This window comes from Aquarana catesbeiana, linkage group LG03, assembly GCF_042186555.1.
Source record: "Aquarana catesbeiana isolate 2022-GZ linkage group LG03, ASM4218655v1, whole genome shotgun sequence".
NCBI lineage: Eukaryota > Metazoa > Chordata > Amphibia > Anura > Ranidae > Aquarana > Aquarana catesbeiana.
Window position 1 is genome coordinate 35,809,824 of NC_133326.1, and position 22,832 is coordinate 35,832,655.

Here is a 22,832-nt window from a genome sequence, read left to right on the forward strand (position 1 = left end):
CTTTAACGTGATATTAAAGTCTTTTTTTTTTTTTTTTTAATAACAAAAATGTTACACTTACCTGCTCTGTGTAATGGTTTTGCACAGAGCAGCCTGGATCTTCTTCTTCTCAGGTCCCACACCGGCACTCCTGGCTCCACCCAAGCAGGCGCTACCGAGCCGCGGCTCTCTGTGTCCATTCACACACGGAGCCTTGGCTCGGCCACTCCCTCTCCGTCTCCTGATTAGCTCACTGGCTGTTATTGACAGCAGGAAGAGATAATGGCTCCCGCTTCTGCCAAATGCCAATCAGGAGTGCGAGTCCGCGGATAGGCAAACCTCCCATGGACATTGCTGGATCGAGAGGGGGCTCAGGTAAGTGTTAGTGGGGGGGGGGCTAGGGGGGTTGCTGCACACAAAAGTGCCTTTGCAACCTTGTGCCTTGTGCCTTTACAACCACTTTTAGGAGAATTGAGTACAATAACCTATAAAATACAATAACCTATTGATTTAAAAAGTGGACTGGAATTATAAACTTATATAAAATTTTAAAATTATATATTGATTATAAAGTAAAGGATTTTTGAATGCTAAAACTAAAGGGTCTTCCATTAGAAAAATGTGTGTATCTTGGAGGGAAAGTTATAAGGCTACAGAAGACATTCCAACAGCCGCACTTCATACCAGACCATACAACAAGTAGGTATAGCAGCCTCCGTTTGTTCTGTCTAGGCCATACCCCAACGCATTGGAGATCCATGATTAAGCCCCGGGCCAGGGAGAAATGTGTTGGGGCTATGGCCTAGGCGGAGCGAGCTGAGGCTGCTATTACCTACTTGTTGTACAGTCTGATATGGTGTGTGGCTATTGGAATGTCTTCTAAATCCTTATAATGTGCTCGGAGTCAGGATGGACTCGTTTTCTGCACGCACCCTTCAGCGGAATCCGTAGGACTACGCTAGCCTGAGCGGAGCCCCAAGCTGCATTCAAGTTCACGTGGGGGAAAAGTTGGGGGAAAATTGTCTGAGCCTTAGGTGAAAACATTGATAAAGACCCCTAACTTGGACAGAAATATGATGTTTTAATCAGCTAAATAAATGGTAGCTGTGTAACTGCCGAGTCCAGTGCAATTAAGTAGAGATATAGAATGAACACTTCTCTACTGTCATGGATCACTTTCTTGCAGTTTAGCTCAAATAGCCTCCAATGTGAGCTCTTTCAGGACATACCACAGGCACTCATCCTTAGTCCTCACCTCACTTTATCTTCACTATGGTGCAGAGGAAGACATGCCTTTTAATATTTGTTATATATAAATCTAAATGTGGTCCAGATCCCCATTAAATCCATCTACATTCACCTGTCTTTTTCGTAGAATTTTATTCTACTGGTTCCTGTGCCTCTTTTTCTCCATCCAGCTTCTCATTAAAACAGCAGCATTGCTGTGATATATGACATTGCATCCCTAATTTAAAAGATGTTTTTCTTAGTAGATTATTCTTGTGGCATTGAATAACGATCTTGTACCATTCATTTATTATTGTGTGATCTTTACCTTCCACAACACTTGCACTGAATTGTTCCTACTTTCTGGCAGAGTATTCAAATAAACCAAGATTGTCCAGCAACAAACACCATGCCATCACCCTTCCTGTCCAGTACTAGTCCCCAGCATGCCTACTGCAGGGCTAAATTGTATTGTTGTGCTTCCATTTTTGATTGCCTCATAAATTAATATGATTATGACAAATATTTTAAGCACTCATCTTTGCTGTTTTGATTGATGAACTGCAGGATGGTTTCTTCTGTCAGCTGTTTGTTGATGTATGTTTTGTCTATCGATTTCCCTGTCTGTCTGCTTCATTAATTACACTATATTTATCAGTCAACCCATTTATCTACAAACCTCTTAATCTTTTAAACATACCATGCTCTTACATTACACTACACTTCTTCATCTCGAGAAGGTACCAGCACACTACAATCTAACTTTATCAGAAATCTAAGAGCAGAAATGCTTAAGGCATTATCCATTGGCTTCTAAGGATCTACAATTGTATTATACCAACTGATTGGGTAACAATGGATCCTTAAACAACTTGCAGGGCAAGTTCACATGTAGTGAATGTGTTCTTTTGTTGTTCAAACATGTTTATTCAGTTTGACCAAGAGATATACAGGTGTGACTTAAAGTGTTGACACCCTCCATGCAAGGAGGAGTAACTAGTTTCAAAATCCAAGACAGACTGGGTTTGGATAAATAGTCACTTACAAAAATCTACAAAATAAGCATTCCCTTGTATGTACTGTAATCATAGAAAAAGAAAGCAACTAGTGGATAGGCAGTATTCCACATCAAAACCACTACACTGTCAGGGTGGTTACTAAATGCTCCTCCCCAACCATAGCTCGGGGTTTGATATTTGGCAGGTAGTTACGGCAGGTAGTGAGAAAAGAAGATGGAGAGGCTGGAAAGGGAAGGGAGGGTGGGGCTCCTTGGGTTCTCCTGGGAATAGTGGCTACTGCAGTGACAGAGGACAAGGTGCCTCTAAGGGTAAAGGTTATAGTAGAGATATGTCAAGGTCAGGGGGCAAAACCTTATCGACCCAGGGTTGCCAAACGTTTGAGTAAAAATGGACTCTAACCTGTAAAGTAGCTTTAATGTTGGCGTTTTTCATTGCTTGAGTGACTTGAGTGAATTTGTAGTAGGAGCTTAAATTGTAGTATGGGCAGTACCCGGGTATTACTATTTAATAGGGTAATCTGAGGGTTGGAGTGCAATATCAAATAAGCATAAGTAAAAATTTGAAAAATAGCAGACCATTAGGATCACACTAATGGACCACCAAATATATAAGTATGTGCCAGGTTCTCCACAGCCACAAAAACAAGGGGATGGGTAGCAAGGAACGTACTTCGCTGTTCTTGTTGGAACAAGGTACCACCCAGATATTACCTTGTAGGTTGTTTTCAACCTTGTAGGTTGTTTTCAATGCCAAGATGTTCTGTGATGACTTATGAGTGGCCAACCAGATATCTGACATGTCCACTTTCTCTAGAGACGGGTTTAGATCCGTTGTCCATCGAGTGACATAAGCGGGGCGAATGGCTGTTAATTTGAATAATAAAGTCCTGTAAAGCTAGGAGACCACCCCATTCATGTGTGGGTCAGTGGAGCATAATTTCTCAAACATGGTCCATTTACCTAAGTCCCTTGTAGATTGGGTTGTCAACTGGCATCTAATTTGTAGGTAGCGAAAAATGTGCCCTTTAATTAGTCAGCATGCCCCTCTAAGTGCAGGTTGCCTTATTAAATGTTTGCCTTACTCAGAACTGCCTTACTTGGCGTTGGCTGGCAGGATTGAACAGTGAAGACTGCTAGAACAGTTTCTAGCAGTCTTCACTGTTCAATCCTGCCAGCCAACGCCAAGCCTTTTTTTTCGGGGAAAACATCCCTTCATGCTCCTGTTCTTAGTGGGCACTCAGTACAGCCCCTTCATTCCTATGGATGATCCATAACACAATATGCAGGACTTGGAATGGGGGATTTAGATAAGGAAAAGTTGACTAAAGGTGAACTTGTCCTTTTACAAAAACCTTTATTAGAACTCCCCTGAAAAGAAGAGGAAATTCTGCTTTTTCATTTCCACCAGTTGTTATCGGATGTATCAAAGAATGTGATAGTGCTGAAGCATTATGGGTGCATATGGGTGTGGGTGCTTCAAAGGTTATTATTGTAGTTTATTACAGGCCACCCAGTCTCAACGAGGAGGTGGAGACTCTGCTCCTTGCACAGATAGAAAGGGCTGCAAGGGCCGGACAGTGGTAATAATGGGAGATTTTAACTACCCTAAAATTGAGTGGAGTAATGGCACTGCTGGGACAGTAAAAGAGTGGAAATTTATAAAATTATTGCAAGATAATTATATGAATTATATGAGCATTAGTAATGCATAGCTTGAGATTATCAAGTCCAGCAGAGCATCATTTCTAGTCAGGGTCTACATGAACTTTACCATAAGAAAGTAAAAATTGTATAACCTTATTACAGGACAATTTTATGATAACGTTCTCAAACACCCTGACTAGAAATGATGCTCTGTTGGACTTGTTAATCTCAAGTCATGCGGATATTATTACTAATGTTCATATAAGGGAACATATGGTCAGCAGTGACCATAACACAATTTAATTTAATGTTAGCTGTAAACAACTAGCACATAATAGAAAGATAAAAACACTTACATTTAAGTTACATTTTCCAAGACTGGGGTCTGCTTTCCAAAATTCAGACTGGGAGGGAATGTTGTAATTAAAGAACACAGAACAGAAATGTGAATGTTTCAAATCAACTGTATGAAAACACATTCCAAAATATAATAAAAAATATGTTTAAAAAGCTAAAAATAAAACCTATGTGGCTCACGTCAAAAGTTCAAATAGCTATGCATAATAGGAAAAGAGCCTTTCAAAAAATATAAAAATAAAGGAGCACTGTTATCATTTAAAAGTGACAGATAACTTAACAGAATATTTAAAAAGGAAATCAAGGCTGCAGAAATTGAAAAACAAATGACAGGTTGCAAAAGAGAGTATGATAAACCTTCTAAAAATTCTTCACATATATTAACAGTAAAAAAGTCAGGTCTGAGCATATAGGCCTTTTACTAGAAATTGTTGAATTGGTTACTGAGGACGTAGAGAAGGTAATTTTATCAAATACCTTCTTAAGCTCTGTGTACAAAGGAGCATGGGGGAGCTCGTGTCCATAATGGGGATGGTATTGACATAGCCCCACATGATCCACAACGGCTCAAAGCTCACATGGTACAAAAACATTCAGAGAAAATAAAGGTGAATAAAGCACCTCAAACAGATGGTTTAGACCCAATGGTCCCTAAAGAGCTGAGCTCTGTTATTTCTAAGCCATTGTTTCTAATTTTTAGAGACCTTTTGAAGACTGCCATGGTACCACTGGATTGGTGTAAGGCCAATGTGGTGCCTATATTTAAAAAGGGATCAAAGTCTTTACCAATTAACTATAGACCAGTTAGTTTAACTTCTATAGTCGAGAAGATACTTGAGCATTTAATAAAGAACCACATAGAAGAGTTTTTGCTAGAAAATAATATTTTTAGCAATAGTCAGCATGGATTCAGGAAAGACCAAAGTTGTCAAACAAATCAAATTTGTTTTTATGAGGAGTTAAGCATATGATGTAAGGTTTCTTTCCCCACCCATTTGCTTACGTTGTTGGGGATTCGTAATCATTTAAGTGAATTGGCCGTTGACATCAGTGGTTGAAAAGGACGCAGCAACTTCCAGCAGCCACTACTTCCTTAACAACCATTGACAGCATTGAAAAAATATGGCCAAGTGACCAAATTTAGGTAATGATGTAACCTGCTATATTGCCCATATATTGCTTGTGTGGCTGGGGATTCCCAGCCATGTAAGTGAATAGTATAGAAAAACAGGGAGTGCGCACCGACCTTGTGCATTACCAAAGATAACATTTATTTAAATAGTAAAACCAAAGGTCATACTCACAAACAAGCGTTGTGAGTATGACCTTTGGTTTTACTATTAAATACATTTTATCTTTGGTAATGCACAAGGTCGGTGCCCCCTCCCCGTTTTTCTATATGTTTCAGCTTTAAGGACACCCATTGTTCTGAGGAGGGCAGCAAGACCTTTGACTTTCCACACTTTATCCAAAGGGTTGGCTACACCACCTACACATGGACTAAGGGCCTGAGTGCAGGAGATTGTTTTTTGTGATGTAAGTGAATAGGCCAGGTGTCATCAGTGGTTGGTAAGGACACAGTGGCTGCAGTTCCTTAGCAACCGTTGACAGCCAAAAGCTGTCATGTTCATCTGTGCCGAATGCCCGAAACATTCAGCTTTTGGATGAATGTCGATAAAAGCCAGTATTTGGTCTGAATTTATGCTCACCCCTTATTGGATTGTGCCCAGGGTACCAGCACTGCAAGGCAATAATGCTAACTTCTGAGATACCACTTTGTACTAATATCAGTAAAGTATTAAATAAAAAATAAAGTATGAGATTGATTACAAATATTATCAGGGTCAACAAGTTCATGTTCAGAGCTTAATTAGGGTCATGTTACATTTGTAGCTAGCTACAGACTTACTTCTGTGATTGAGTGTAATTTGCTTCACTGAAATTTCAATGAAATTTTAATTTTTTTTAAATTAATTTCATCGACAGGTGAGATGTTTTGGAGTCAATGGGGAAGGCAAAACTATGGTGGTCTAAGGTGGTTTAAGGTGTTTTTTTAAAAGACCCAATATGACTTTTAAGTGCTTTTTTTGTTTTGTTTTTCATTAGTGTCATTAGTTCATTAGTAACAATTTTTTTTGTTTTTTTAATGTTCCGTTGACTTGTTTTATTATGAGTGAATTTCTTTATCTATAGTCTGGATTGTAAAAACAACCCACTCATGAAATTCTAAGATGGTAAAATGGGGATATGATGAAACATCGCCACATTGTCATTCTCCACTCAGTACAATGAATTGTTTGGTTCAGTACAATGCATGGTTTATTGATAAACAGAAAAAAATTTATTCATTGGGCCAAGCTTACCAGTAGGGATGAGCTGAACACCCCCCCAGTTCGGTTCGCACCAGAATATGCAAACAGGCAAAAAATTTGTACGAACAAGCGATTACCATTAAAGTCTATGGGACACAAACATGAAAAACCAAAACTGCTAATTTTAAAGGCTTATATGCAAGTTATTGCCATAAAAAGTGTATGGGGACCCGGGTCCTGCCCCAGGGGACATGTATCAATGCAAAAAAATTTTTTAAAAAACGGCCTGTTATTTTCAGGAGCAGTGATTTTAATAATGCTTAAAGTGAAACAATAAAAATGAAATATTCCTTTAAATATCGTGCCTGGGGGTGTCCTTAGTCTGTCTGTAAAGTAGTGCATCTTTCCTGTGTTTAGAACAATACCACAGCAAAATGACATTTCTAAAGGAAAAAATCTAATTTAAAACTGCTCGCGGCTGTGATGAATTGTCGGATCCCGGCAATATAGATAAAAATCATTGAAAAAAAATAGCATGGGTTCCTCCTCCCCCAGTCGATTACCAGGCCCAAGGTCTGGTATGCATATTAAGGGGAACCCTGCGCCCAATTATTTTTAAAAAAATGGCGTAGGGGTCCCTCCAAAATCAATAGCAGGCCCATCAGGTCTGGTATGGATTTTAAGGGGAACCCTGTGCCAAAATAAAAAAAATGGTGTAGGGGTCCCCCCAAAAATCCATACCAGGCCCTTATCTGAGCATGCAACCAGTCAGGTTGCAGGAAAAAGGGGGGACTAGAGAGCGCCCCCCTCCTGAACCGTACCAGGCCACATGCCCTCAACATGGGGAGGATGCTTTGGGGTCCCCCCAAAGCACCTTGTCCCCATGTTGATGGTGACAAGGGCCTCATCCCCACAACCCTTGTGAGGTGGTTGTGGGGGTCTGCGGGCGGGAGGCTTATCGGAATCTGGAAGCCCCCTTTATCAAGGGGACCCCCAGATCTCCGCCCCACCTATGGTTATCGGGTACATTGTACCCCTACACATCCACCAAAAAAGTGTCAAAATGGTAAAAATGACAGTAGACAATTTGGGACAAGTCCTTTATTAAAAAATAAAAACTGTCCCACAATGTCCATTCATCTTTGATCACAGCATCCAACGAACCGAGAAAAAACAAAAACACAACTCCGCCTTTCATGGGAGGCTCCCACTGACTGAAGCCTCTTCGCGATGACAGCTGTTATAAAGCTGAGGGTGGGGCCACCCGGTGATGTCACTGGGTGGCCCGCCTTCCTCTGATGTCACATGGCATTAGAGGGGGCGGGGTCACCCATTTACATAATTGGGTGGCCCCGCCCTCAGCTATATACCAGCTATCATCGCGAAGAGGCTTCAGTCAGCGAGAGCCTCCCATGAAGGCGGAGTTGTTGCATTTTTTTTCTCGGGTCGTCGGACGCTGTGATTGAAGATGAATGGACATCGCAGGACACTTTTTATTTTTTAATTTTTAATAAAGGGCTTGTTCCAAATTGTCTACTGTAATTTTTACCATTTTGACACTTTTTTGGTGAATGTGTAGAGGTACAATGTACCCGATACCCATTCACATGGGGGGCGGGATCTGGGGGTCCTCTTGTTAAAGGGGGCTTCCAGATTCTGATAAGCCCCCCACCTGCAGACCCCCACAAACACCTCACAAGGGTTGTGGGCATGAGGCCCTTGTCACCATCAACATGGGGACAAGGTGCTTTGGGGGGGACCCCAAAGCATTCTCCCTATTTTGAGGGCATGTGGCCTGGTACGGTTCAGGAGGGGGGGTGCTCTCTCGTCCTCACCCTTTTTCCTGCGGCCTGCCAGATTGGACCTGAAGGGCCTGGTATGGATTTTGGGGGGACCCCCATGCATTTTCTTATTTTGGTGCAGGGTTCCCCTTAATATTCATACCAGACCCAAAGGGCCTGGTAATGGACTGGGAGGAACCCATGCCATTTTTTCAATGATTTTTATCTATATTACCGGGATCCGAATTCATTACAGCCACGAGCAGTTTTAAATGACTTTTTTTCCTTTAGAAATGTCATTTTGCTGTGGTATTGTTCTAAACACGGGAAAAATGTGCTACTTTACAGGCATACTAAGGACACCCCCCAGGCAAGATATTTAAAGGAATATTTCATTTTTATTGCTTCACTTTAAGCATTATTAAAATCACTGCTCCTGAAAAAATGGTTGTTTTTAAAACTTTTTTCTGCATTGATACATGTCCCCATGCCTTTTTTCAATGATTTTTATCTATATTGCTGGGATCTGACAATTCATTACAGCCGCAAGCAGTTTTAAATGAGAGTTTCTCCATTAGAAATGTAATTTTGCTGTGGTATTGTTCTAAACACAGGAAAGATACACTACTTTACAGGCATACTAAGGACACCCCCAGGCACGATATTTAAAGGAATATTTCATATTCCAGGACCCGGCTCCTCATACACATTTTATGGCAATATCTTGCATATAAGCCTTTAAATGAGCACTTTTGGTTTTTCATGTTAGTGTGCCATAGACTTTAATGGTGTTCCACGGCTTTCAAATTTTCCGCAAACACGGCATAATGTTCGCTGTTCGGCGAACAGGCGAACACCCGATGTTCGAGTCAAACGCATTCCTACTTACCAGTAGGATAAAGGCATTTATAAGCTTGATAAAGACTTTTCTTAAGGTGACAGGGGACACATAGGCAGTGCAAATATTGCACAGCTATTGTTTTAAAGTGACAGGAAGTGTCTTGGCTAACTCACTTTTCTTTTCTAATATTGCCATGCAGTGCCACAAATTAGAAGGCAACTTTCACAAAATTTGGTGATTGTAAAAACCCTATTTTGGCTGCTATATCAAAAAAAAAATCACACACATCACTGGCAGCTAAAAATCTCTTGTGTACCATAGTCATTCACAGCTGCTTTTGAACATGAATAGATACTGAGTTTGTGGGTATATAGATGTGTATAACACACCAGTATATACTCCTGCACTAATGAATGGGTGAAAAAAATATATAAACAAATATTTAAATTAAATTCAATAAATGGGTTGCCACTCTCAAAGGTGAATGTGCCTTTAAATGTGAAAATCAATGTAAGAGCGCTAAAGTGCTAACACATCATTACCACGGTGCAATAAAATTATGATAATAACAGTAATCAATGCATAACCATAACTAATTGGATGAAGTCCATAAAAAGTTCATAAATCCATGTATAGTTCATAGGTGTCACAATCTTCGAGTGCAGCTTCAACTTTTCATTGTGCATGAATAGATACTGAACCTGGAGGTACTGTAGCAAGCCTCAAATGCTATAAAAAGTCACTTTCAAAATGAGCTACAAATTGCTTGGAATCTCTATGACTTGGACCTCTTATTCACTTCAGTTCATTAAAAAAAAAAACGAGTGCGATTCTATACTTGCTAAAAATTGCAGATTTAAAATCGTTAGTGTGACATGTGCCTTTGGGCCCCCAGTCAAGAATTTTCAGAGAAAGATGAATTGACTGCATATTGTAAGGGTCATGTCACACCATCAATTTTGTAGCAGCGATTTGTAGCAACTACAAAATACTCTACTTCTCTTGTGATTTGTAGCTTCTTCAGAGTTGCTGCTGTAACTAACCACTGTTCTTCTCTAGGCAGCTACAAGTTGATAATGTGCCATGGCTTTCAGCAACTGAGCTACTGTATATAACAAACGTATCTAGTGAAGCTAGTGATTTTTTAGCTGGCTCTAAACCAGCCACTCTCAACCAGGGTGTTGTGGAACCCTAGGGTTCCTCTAGAGGTTTCTAGGTGTTCCATTAGCTGTGGCTAATTGACCTTCTATCTTATAGTGCCTGCTTATTTCCGTATCCAATGTCACTTGGCTGACCCAGCTGCATGACACCAATTATCTTTTTAGCTGTCTGCAGGGGTGGAATTCAGGCCACCACTGTAAGGGGACATTCTTTCCACCTACCACCAATATAATGGACATTATTCCCAGTGACTGCCAAAGAATACATTTTAGTAGGGGTTCCCTGAGGCCAGAATATTATTTCAAAGGTCCCTCTGGGGTAAAAAGGCTGTGAAAGGTTCTTCTAAACTCTACAAAAGTCAACAACTCAGTTATAAATTACCTGAATTTCTGTAATGTAAACCTTTCATACAATTTATATCTTTCTAGCAACAAAAATACGAAATAGCACTATTCTGCAGAAGCTATAAAACACCAAAGTGGAAAGAACTAAAATTGGAATTAAATCGCCGCAAATGCTTTTTGTTTTTATTGGGGCCCAAGGAGTTGGTCATGGGTGCTTCCATCTTCTCCTGGTCTTCCTTTCATGTTCTGACATTTCAGCCGCCTGGTTGGCAGGGCTGCAATGATGTAAATCCCACGCATATGTACTAGAGTCACATTATCACCATCAAAGTGGTACAATATAATCATCAAAGTGGTGCCGTAAATGTATGCTGAGCTGTGCATGTGCTGCTCAGTGTACAAAAACTCTCTGACAGGGAGGAAGGGTTTATGACAGAAAGGTCCAATAGGATCTCTTCTGACACCATAATCTTACCTTTCAGTATTTTTTTCAAGGTTTAACTCAGTTTTAAGAGCTACACAGAGTCTAGTATTTCCTTTGTAAAGCCCTTCCTTCTTTTAGTCCAGCTTTCAGATCTACAACTTGCACATATCTATATGTTGACCAACTTAAAAAAAAAGTGAGGTGGGGGAATCTTCTTTGCATTTTGGCACAGTCTCCTTTTTCTGCTACCCAAGGCTCTACATGTGGCTTGTGATAGATAAAACCCTGCAAATTGTATGTTGTAAATGGAAATGTGATTATGTGTTTTCTTTGTTGTTATGTTTTTTTTCTGTGATGCAAACTTCTCTCTTCTTAGTCTTCTACTTTCGTGTTATACATAAATATAAAAAAAAACATGTACTTGGCATGCATTTAGTGGGTCATTACATAAGCTTCCTACAATTTCACTTTGTTGGCTTCTTAAAGGACAAGGACTCAGAAACGGAAGAAGTCTCAAGTGACAAAGGCAAAGTGACAAGTGACAAAGACAATATATCCAGCGAATGCACACAAAACATTCCACCCACTGAGGGAATTATGGAGGATTGCCACGAAAGGGTTAAGCAGAGAACATCTGGAGATACATTTTCACATGTGACTCATTTGCCACAAAGAAAGCAAAGTACAAGTCCCAGCCAAAGATCTAACCTGGAGGAGAGGAATCTAAACAAGCAAGGGCAAATAGTTAAGGAGCATCACCAGCTAAAAAAACAACCAGCTTCAAGCTCAAGTATGACTTGTGGAGGACCAAGCAAATGTGTCAGATCGTGCAAACCAAAACTGAGTGATGATGTTGATGAGTCTGAAAGTCATATGGTGGTAAAACAACTTTTGGAACAACACAAAGGCAACATACCTTTTCATGACCCTCGTGTTTACATGACTGTTGCCGGGAAAACAAAATCGGTTCCTAATTACAGAGTTTTGGCTTTCCCAGACTTCTGGGGCCACTCTTCTCCAGCGTTCACCCAAAAACTTGAAGATAAGAAGTTTGGATCACAGAGGTGACTCTGCTCAATTCATTCTTATATTAATTCATTTAGTATTTGCATTTATGTTTATTTCTTAACACAGGAACTCAAATCTTGTCGCGTTACAGGAGTTTTTTTTATTAACTGACATTAGGAGGAAACACATACACAATATTGGTATAATGTTCAGCACTAAACCATCTGGTGAAAAAGATTAAAGTTTCAAATTTAAATAAAGAGGCATGCATCTGCATGCAAATACATGAAGGTGCAACCGTGTGAATGGTGAGTGGATTCAAAGTTCTGTGAGATGAACCCCTAAAAATTACAGTCTCTAAAAAAAGTCTCTAAATGGAGGCTGTAAAGGGAGCGAGGCTGGGGAACTGTGAACAAAAGGAAAGCAAAAGGAGGAGAGAGAAGCACCAAGACAATCCTTTAAACAGCTTAGGAATTTATTCAGTATATATGTATAAAACAACACTAAAAACTTGCGTGAAAAATGTTGGAGCACTTGCAGAGTGCTAGAGTGGGTGGGAGCTTCCACGTGCAGTGTCACAGGAGCACAGGAGGACCACTGATGAAGAAGGCATGGCCTTGCCTTCGAAAAGCGTTCTGATTGGCCAAACAGCATGTGGGCGGCTAACCAGTTTGACAGCCCTAGACCACTCCCACGCAGAGACACACAGCCGACGTTTCACAAGGCTTACCAAGGCTCCAGCTGCGGCTAACACACAGCGCTCGTGGATCCCTCAATAGAGACTTCCCGGCGGTCCTCCTGTGCTCCTGTGACACTGCACATGGAAGCTCCCACCTGCTCCAGCACTCTGCAAGTGCTCCAACATTTTTCACGCAAGTTTTTAGTGTTGTTTTATACCTATATACTGAATAAATTCCTAAGCTGTTTAAAGGATTGGCTTGGCGCTTCTCTCTTGTCCTTTTGCTTTTCCGTTTTTTATTAACTAAGTGCATTTTGACTTAAATTGTTACCAGTTAAGAAAACTTTTAGAGTAGTGGTGTGAGTGTTTGGGCATCAAACTTTAGAGCAAGTCTTGTGGATTTGCTTTGTCTAGTACAGGCTTTCTCAACTAGGGTTCCTCCAGTGGATGCTAGGAGTACCTTAGGCAGTGACTAATGAATAATCTACAATAATCTACAACTAAAATGACTATTAATATAAGGGTGCAATTTTCCCACTGACATTCAATGTACAGGGTTACTTTTAAACTGATCACCAGAGATTTTTTTTATTGCCCACTAATAAAAAAGAGACATTTCTCCACTGACCTCCAATGTAAGAGAGCATTTTTCCCCAACCCACTAATGTAAGGGGGTATTAATTCACTGACTACTAATGTAAGGGGATGTTTCTCCATTCACCACCCATATAGGGGACATTTTTTCACTGACAACTGGTGTAAGAGGACACTACAACTTTCTCAATCTTTATTTCTCTTCTGGACATTATTATTAATTTTCTTCATGATGAGCATAAAAAATACTAGGTTTGGCACATTCTTTATTCTTTCATTTAAAACTTTTAGCAGCTTATTGATTAAACATATTTACTTTTAAATGAAGATATTATATTTGTTAGCAGGGGTTCCCTGAGACCTCAAATTTATTTTAAAGGTTCCTCCAGGGTATACAAGTTAAGACGGGCTGGTCTAGTAGCATATTTGGTTACAATTGGATTGTTCCCTAATGAAATGTTAGTAAGCCCTTGTGTGTGGCTCCCTTTTGAGATATTAAAATCCTTATTAACCTACATAGTGATAATCAAATATTACCTTTTAAATAAGGAAGAAATCCAAAAACTGCTGTTGCTGACCTTCTTTTCTGAAAATGCTAACTTTTGAAGCTATTGGATCAGCATGGCAGCAACACAACTAACATTATCAGAGGCTATGTATTTCTCGTTCTGTGTGTTTCTTCCTATTCTCCATATTAGCAAAGGATGGGAAATTCTTAACATTTAAATGGTAAGGCTTCAGAAACTAGCCAGTGCATGGAATCCTAGGTTTAAAAAATTGAGAGAGTAACAATGAGGGAGGTGATAATGTTAAATGTGATTAGTAGTTAATTGCTGCTAACATAGTACAGGAAACAATATAGGCTTTGCTTGAAGCCAGGTGTTAGATAACACGATGGCCTTCGTTCTAGCATCAGATTTCTCTTATATTTTATTGAAAAAAAATAAACAATTGGTAAGTAAAATATGTGGGAAAAGAACTTGTTACCTAAGATCCTGCATCTCTTTGAGAGAGCAGTATTTTCAACATGAAGCTAAGATCAAGAAAAATGTATTTCTCTGTACGCGTGTTTCTTCCTCTTTTCCATATTAGCAAAGGATGAGAAATTCTTCACACGAACTGTAATGCTTCAGAACCTAGCCAGTGTATGGAATGTAGGTCTGAAAAATGGAGAGTAACAATCAGGGAGGTGATAATGTTGAATGTGGTTAGTAGTTTATTAGTGCTAATATAGTACAGGTAATACTATAGGCTTTAATTGAAAGTAGGTGTTGGATAACACAATGCCCTTTGTTCTAGCATCATATTTCTAATATATTTATTGAAAAAAACAAAAACAAGTCTGCAGATCTTTGAGAGGGCAGTATTTTCAATATCAAGCTAAGATCAAGAAAATGGGGACATGACCTCAAGATAAGAAAGTTCAAAATGAACCTTAGAACCCTATTTTACCAAAAGAGTAGATGATACCCAGGGATGAATGCCCCGCACACAAGCAGTCTGCCTTAAGCGCAATTTACATAACATGGCAGCTCCTCACTTTTTGGGTTCAGTTTCACTGAAAATATCATGGTGACATCTAAAACAGAACAAAAAACATAGTTAAGTGTTTTGAATATGAAGTCAAGATCAAGAACAGAGGAACATGACCTCAAACTAGCATGAGAAAAGTTCAAAACTAATCTTAGTATTATTTTACTGAAAGGGTAGTGTCATACCTACTCCTAGCATTAGTGGTCAGGCACTATAGCTGGCTTCTGTGTTCTTCACCTATAGTGGCCCCCTTTCCCATAAGGCAAGCAGGCCTACTGGTACTCGGTTGTCCCCAGGTCTTATACACAATGCTATAGTTGCCTGGCTACCACGCCGGGGTAGGCGTGAGCTAAGCACAGCAAACAGGTGCTTGCAGTTGGCAGACAGGCAAGGTGGTCCAATGGCAGTCCAGTTTCACAGAGTAGTCAGAATGAAATCCATGGCCAAAAGGCAGGCTTAGTTCCAGGGCCGTCTTTAATATTGATTGGACCCTGGGCAAAACTTTTTTGGGGGCCCCCTATGCAGTTTCGCTCTCCACCTGCTCTGAGACATACAATAAGTAGCAGCTGGACTCAAAATCAGTTTACTGAATCAGATCAGGCAGCTATTGCGATTGGTTGCCAGAGGTTACAGGGTATCATTACCGCTCAGTGACTGGTTGCTAGAGGTTACAGCACACATTACGGCTCACTGATTAGTTGCTAGAGGTTACAGCACATGATTTCTGCTTGTTGATTGGCTGCTAGAGATTACTGTGGATATGACCTCAGAGGGGCATAATATACATATTAATGCCACCGGCCGGTGCTACTTACATATGAATGCCGTCGCTATTTACATATGAATGCCGGTAATTTACTTGTAAACACAGGGTCTGCAGGTGAGTCATCTGTACACAACAATATGGCAGAGCTGGGCAGCATTAGTAGCAGAACTTCACACTGAGATATTGGCACACAGCACGGGACTAAAACCTCAAGAGACGAGGGAATTTAAACCAGGATAGTTGGCAAGTATGAGGCAGCTGCTTTGGGCCCCATAACAATGACAGGGCTCTGGGCAGCTGCCCCTTTTGCCCTGCCTTAAAAGTGGCCCTGCTTAGTTCAGAGAGTAGTCCAAAGTCCAATCTGAGGTTTAAAACAAGGGAATCCAAACTAGCTGGCAGGGCGGGGATCAGATTAAGTTAAAGGTCAAGACACAGGAACAAGGCAGGCAAACAGGGAGTCTGAAACACATGTTGCAAGCACTATCACAAACATGTCACTAGGCTTGGTAAGCTTAAAGGCAGTTGGGTCTCCTCCACCCAGAGGCTGTGTCTACATCAACCACCCTGCAGGTGGACAGTCAGACAGAGAGTGCAGCTCAGCTAAAACCAGGATGCTGGAATGAGACCAGCAGCTGCCAAGGAACACAGGCATAGGCGTGCGCAGCCTATTGCATTAGGGTGTGCACCCCAAAACTCAAACACACATGCGTGTGTATAATAATTATATATATATATATATATATATATATATATATATATATATATATATATTATATATATACATATACACACACACACACACATATACTGTATATACACACACACACACACAAATACTCACATATGTGTACATAAAACCACCCATTTATGTGCCTGCCTGACCCAAGTGCCTTTGTTCAACTTTTTATTAAAAAATAATAAATGCATAGAGGTTTACGCTTTTAACTCCTGCTAGCGGCTGAAGAAAGGGTTAAAACTGGCCATGTTGCGGCGCTGCCGAAGCGCTTTGCAGGCGCTTCGCCAGCGCTGCCAATTCATTCCAATGGGCATTAGGCGGTTTAGAAGCAGTGTATACAGCTCTACCACACCACCCCAAAGATGCTGCTTGCGGGACCTTTCCTAACGTCCTGCAAGCACACTGCCCCTGTGTGAAAGCACTCAGGCTTTCACACTGAGGAGGCAGTTTTCAGGCACTTTACAGGCGCTATTTTTAGCACTAAAACGCCTGAAAAATACCCTAGTGTGAAAGGGGTCTTAAAGCGGCGTTCCACCCTAAAGTGGAACTTCCACTCATCTGATTCCTCCCCCCCCTCTGGTGCCACAATTGGCACCTTTCAGGGGGGGAGGGGGGTGCAGATACCTGTATAATACAGGTATCTGCACCCACTTCAAGGAATAGCTAGCCACAGATGCCTGCCCCCCCCCCCCCCCGTTGTGGTCTGGGAAACACACAGTTCCCACAACACAATGGGGACCAGTGAAGACGCGCAGGGCGTCAGTAAAGCCGCAACGCTTCACTTCCCGATTCCCTGACTGAGGATGGCGGTGGGGGCAGCTGAAAACCGAGCGATTGCTCGTCATCTGCTGCCGACATCGCTGGACCCTGGGACAGGCAAGTGTCCATTTATTAAAAGTCAGCAGCTGCAGTATTTGTAGCTGCTGGCTTTTAATATTTTTTTTTTTAAGGTGGAGCTCCGCTTTAAGTTACTGGCTGTGGTCACACTCCAGCCTCCCTATCATACCATACAGGGTTAATGTCCCTGTATGGTATGTGATGATGTCATGGCTTTGGGGTGAAGGAAGAGACATTAGAGTCAGGTAAGTGAAAGAGGTTACCCCCCTCCCCTCCCCCCACACACTGCAAGGATAGACTTTTTTACTGTCCTGGAGTTGGGCTGTATTATTATGATAAGAGTTTTTGATAGGGACTTCAGAGGTGCTACATAGATGTATTCCACATTATTATTATTATTAAATAAAATCATTTTAACAGGATATAATGTGTATGTGGAATACATTTATGTAACACCTCAGAAGTCCCAGGAATTCCTAACCTGTTCAAGAATGTTACTTTCTCTTTCAGTAAACCTGTTTTGCAAAGTGCAGGGCAGGTTTACAGCATAGAATTTTATAGTGGCAGGCAGAGAAGGTCAGTACTCACAGGTCTCACAGGTAAAAGGCTGCTATGTGTCCTCTGAGCTCTTCCATCATCCCCAGGGAGAGTTGTGCTGTGTGCTGGACAGGAGGAAAGTGATGGAGGGTGCACTGTGATGATCTCTTCCTGCTCCTCCCACCTGTACTGGAGCTGTGAAAGCCCCGACTCAGCCAGATAGGAACCCGAGGAGGAGAGAGACAGTTTTCATCCAAATGCGGCATCAGAGAGGAGTTCGGCAAGCTGTCTTCTGGCACACAGGGCATAGGATGGTGGGTGACTCCTGTAAGGACTGCAGCCACAGCTGTGAAGTAAGCAGTCAGGAAGTATCCGATGCTCTCTGAAGTTCACATGCTTCATCTCTGACAGCTGGCGGCGGAGTGATATTCAGCTGACAGGGATGCTGTAGCCGGAACTACAGAGTCAGCATCGGAAAATGTGGCTGACTGACTGATTACTCCGCAGCCAGTGGCTGCAGTTCCCACAGGAGTTGTACACATCCATGACAAATAGTCTAACTCGCAGCAGTGTCATTTAGAAAAAAAGAATTCTCACACATTTTGGCAGCAAAAAAGCCCTGGGGTGTGTTGAATGTGCCTGGGCATTAGGGTGTGCCTGGGCATTAGGGTGTGCCCAGGCACACCTGGCACACCCTGTGTGCACGCCTATGAACACAGGCATTACACGCTACTGATGCTTGTAATAGAATTTCACCAGAGGTAGTAAGCGAACAGAAAGTGGATTCAAACATGCTTGGGACAAACATAGATCTATACTCAAACAAAAGAAATGGGAAGGCCACTTGGACTTTGTGCCTTTAATCCTCTGTGTTTCTAAGTTTATATGCCAAATAGCAACATCTGCAATAAAAGTAAAATGACCCAGTTCAGGTAGATACAAAGATAACTACTGGGAATGTACAGTGCATCCGGGAAGTATTCACGGCGCTTTTCTTTTTTCATATTTTGTTATGTTACAGCCTTATTCCAAAATGGATTAAATTCTTTATTTTCCTCAAAATTCTACAAGCAATACCCCATAATAACAACGTGAAAGACAAATGTTTGAAATCTTTGCAAATTTCTTAAAAATAAAAAATGAAAAAAATCACATGTACATAAGTATTCACAGCCTTTGCTCAATACTTTGTTGAAGCACCTTTGGCACCAATCAAGTCTCTTTGAGTACTGTATGATGCTACAAGCTTGGCACACCTATTTTTGGGCAGTTTCTCCCATTCTTCGTTGCAGGACCTCTCAAGCTCCTTCAGGTTGGATGGGGAGCGTCGGTGCACAGCCATCTTCAGATCTCTACAGAGATGTTAAATCAGAACTTCAGAATTCGAAAATCCAGAAAATCTGGAAATTCGAACATTTTTAAATCCAATATTTCTAAATTAAGAACGAAAATACAAAAGAACGAAAACTCGAAAAATCCGAAAATTTGGAAATAATAACTAACTAATAATGACTTAACTATTACTAACTATTAAATTATAGGTATTGGAATTTCCTTTAAAATTTGTCTGTTAGAGAACGTAACAAAATAATGAATGCCGTATCTAAACAAATGGAGCGTAATGATTTAATAATAATAAATAACAACAATAATAAAAACTTTTTATTATTATTATTAATTCATTCCGTTCCATTTGTTTAGATGCGGAATCCGTTATTTCGGATAATACGTAACTTTGGATAAATTCGTATTTGTTACGTTTACCAACAGCCAAATTTGAAAGGAAATTTCAATATATATAATTTAATAGTTAGTTAATATTAGTTAGTCAGTTATTATTCTGAATTTTCAGATTTTGGTTCTTTCAAATTTTCGGATTTTCTTTCTTAATTTCGGTTTTCCAATTTTTGAATTTTCAAATTTATGAGTTTTTGAATTTATGAATTTTCGGATTTTCAAATTTATGAATTTCGATCATAACAAATGACCCGAAAAACAAAAAAACAAACAAAAAAACGAAAATGAAAACAAACACATTTTTCGTTAGTGCACATGTCTAGAGCAAGCAGATTCTATTACCCCCAAGCACTGAATAAGAGTAGATAGGATCCATGACTCTTCCTGGTTGCTTTTCTGTCTACCTTACCTGCTCTTCTTAAATGACTTAATCATAGTCTGTAGCCAATAAGGAGTTGATAAGAGCAGGAGAGAGTGGGAAACAGTCCTGGTCCTTTTTACTCCACTGTAGTGCCCAGTTTTATAAGGTAAACCAGTCTGTGCATATCCCAGATAGCAAGGATAACTTGCCACAATTTTGCGGCAGTGTTGAATTGTAAGTCTGGTAACTTGCTGCACATTTTCACTGGCAAGTTATACACTTGTAGAGCACTTCAAGCACAAGTTCTAGTTGACACTTTTCCAATTTGTAGAAAATTTGCGTGGCAAGTCTCTAGCAAGAGCAAAGTTGCAGTGGTGAGTCTACAGCAAGAGCTCTGCAAATCGACAGCATGATAATTCAGCCACAGTGCCCCCTGTGGTGGGAGGACTATTGTACAACATACATGAACCTGAACTTGCAGCAGACTTGCAGAATGTTTGCAAAGAACGTTGATCTGGAGTCACGCAATGTGGACTTGCTGCAATTGTGCAAAAAACTTGTGAAGCCTGGCAAGTCTAGCAATAGCTTAGCAAGTCATTTTTAAACTAAGACCCCTTTCACACCGAGGTGTTGGCGGTAAAGCGCTGCTATTTTTAGCGGCGCTTTACCATTGTCTTTGCGGAGGTTTTTGACTGCTAGCGGGGCACTTTAAACCCCCGCTAGTGGCCGAAAAAGGGTCAAAAACACCCGCAAAGCGGTGCTGCAGCGGCGCTTTGCCGGCGGTTCGGCGCCGCTGCCCATTCATTTCAATGGACAGGTGCGATGGAATCGTGGTGGAGGAGCGGTGTATACACCACTCCTTCACCGCTCCAAAGATGTTGCTTGCAGGAGTTTTTTAACGTCCTGCCAGCAGATCGCCTACTGAGACTGCAGGGGGAACCATTTTTCAGGTGCTTTACAGGTGCTATTTTTATCCCAAAAGCACCTGAAAAGCGCCTCAGTATGAAAGGGGTCTTACAGCACAATTACTTGCTATCTGGGATTGCACAGGAGGTGTCTTCACTACAATGCATGCATGGTGCATGGGATGCCTATGGCTGCAGTGAGCACAGGTTTGCTTTGAGAAGGCATCTGATGCAGCTTCATCCACAGTTTGACAACCTAGGTTGAATATGGACCTATGCAAATAGGCTTCCACAGTTAAACAACAGGATAATCAGTGCTCAATCTAACCTTGAGCCATTCCCTTTTTCAAACGCTGTACTGTCCGTTCTAAAGTCAAACCAAAAAATTGTGCCTTTATCAAGCAGCATACCCCAAAGCTCCTCATCTTCATGCGTGGCAGGAACCTATCTATTGTTTTCTGGGCAAAGGAGCATACCTCCCAACTTTTTGAGTTGGGAATGAGGGACACCTATTAGCAAAAGTATGCAGGCATAGGACACACCCCTTGCCACGCCCCCCCCCCCCCCAAGGAATGAGAGACGGAGGGACATTGCTCCAAATCAGGGACAGTCCCTCGAAATCAGGGATAGTTGGGAGCTATGTAGGAGTGTGGTATTTTTATTCACAGTGGGCCTTGTTGGAAGGTTCCCCATGCTGTATAGAGGTGAAGAGATCTAAATACCATGCAGCAGAAAGTGTCATCTCAGGTTCCTTTCTGACTTTTAGCCCTGGAGGACCTAAACTCCAACAACAGTGACAAAGTGACACCTGCAAACCTTTTTGGTATACCTTTGTTAGTAAAGGGTGTCAAGATCAAAATGAGAAAGCCTTCAGATCAATGTACCTGTATTCTTTTAGTCGGTTCCAGTATTTTAGAGGAACAGATTCAAAGCTAATAATATGCAGATTAATGCCCTCAGATCAGTTTGTTCTCATGCGGTATAATATTTTAGAATCTGCCATTGAAGTGAAAAAAAATGCAGTCCACTCAGCTTACAGATGAAGTCATTCTTCTGGAGCTTCATTTGTATATGTTACAGCTTCTCTTTAGAATTTGTCTTCCTCTATCACATCAACCTCCCCAGAACATCTGTACCTACAGTGTGATTTTCAAGCCTGCATATCCGCGGAGAGAAGGGTTCACTGCTCTCTGCTTTACACTTTAATTCATCATATTTGCTTTAGCAGAGGCTGTAATGAAAAGTGCATTATATTGTCACAAAGCAGGCTGCCTAAGCTGTTAAACCTGCTTGAAAAGAACATAAATCCAAGATGGTTATCGTAGCAAGCACCAATCCATTTCTTACGTAAATGTCTATAAAATTTATATTAACTGCATTTTCCTTAAATCTGTCTTAATATCTTATCAACACTGTTCTGGCAACTGAAAGAAGAAAAAAAAAAAGAGTGAAAACAAATAGGAAGACATTTCAAGCAATGTATATACAGATGAATGTTTTCACTTTATTTTAATTAAAATCCTGTATGCCATCCTATAAGATAAAACATATTTGATGTTCTCGCATTCTTGAACTAAGCCATGAATTCTCATCTTCCCTGCATTGTGAATTGCTGCAGTCATAATTGTGGCATAAACCATAATAATATCCTTTTTTTTTTAACAGATCGTATTATTCACTGGTTCCTGATTTACTGCATGACTATGCTCCATAGCAGTGGTCTATCATTTTACAGGAGCAAACAGTTGTCATTGTGTTATCATTTATTTAGAATCTATAGGACAAGGTTATTCAGTTGGGCCTAATGTGTACATGAAAAGAAAAAGTACACGATATTACCAAAAGTATTGGGACGCCTGCCTTTACACGCACATGAACTTTAACCACTTCAGCCCCGGAAGGATTTACCTCCTTCCTGACCAGAGCACTTTTTGCGATACTGCACTGTATCGTTTTTACTGACAATTGTGCGGTCGTGTGATGTTGCGCCCAAACAAAATTGATGTCCTTTTTTTCCCACAAGCAGAGCTTTCTTTTGGTGGTATTTGATC

The 22,832-nt window shown here is 40.8% G+C and overlaps 1 protein-coding gene across 1 annotated transcript in view; it reads left to right on the forward strand.

The window, feature by feature from the left end:
• AGBL1 (AGBL carboxypeptidase 1) overlaps nucleotides 1–22,832 on the forward strand; it is a 1,138,256-nt gene that overhangs the window by 343,149 nt on the left and 772,275 nt on the right. The window contains exon 11 of the mRNA XM_073623519.1: nucleotides 11,575–12,152. Within this exon, the coding sequence (XP_073479620.1) occupies nucleotides 11,575–12,152 (578 nt within the window). The remainder of the gene's footprint in view (nucleotides 1–11,574; nucleotides 12,153–22,832) is intronic.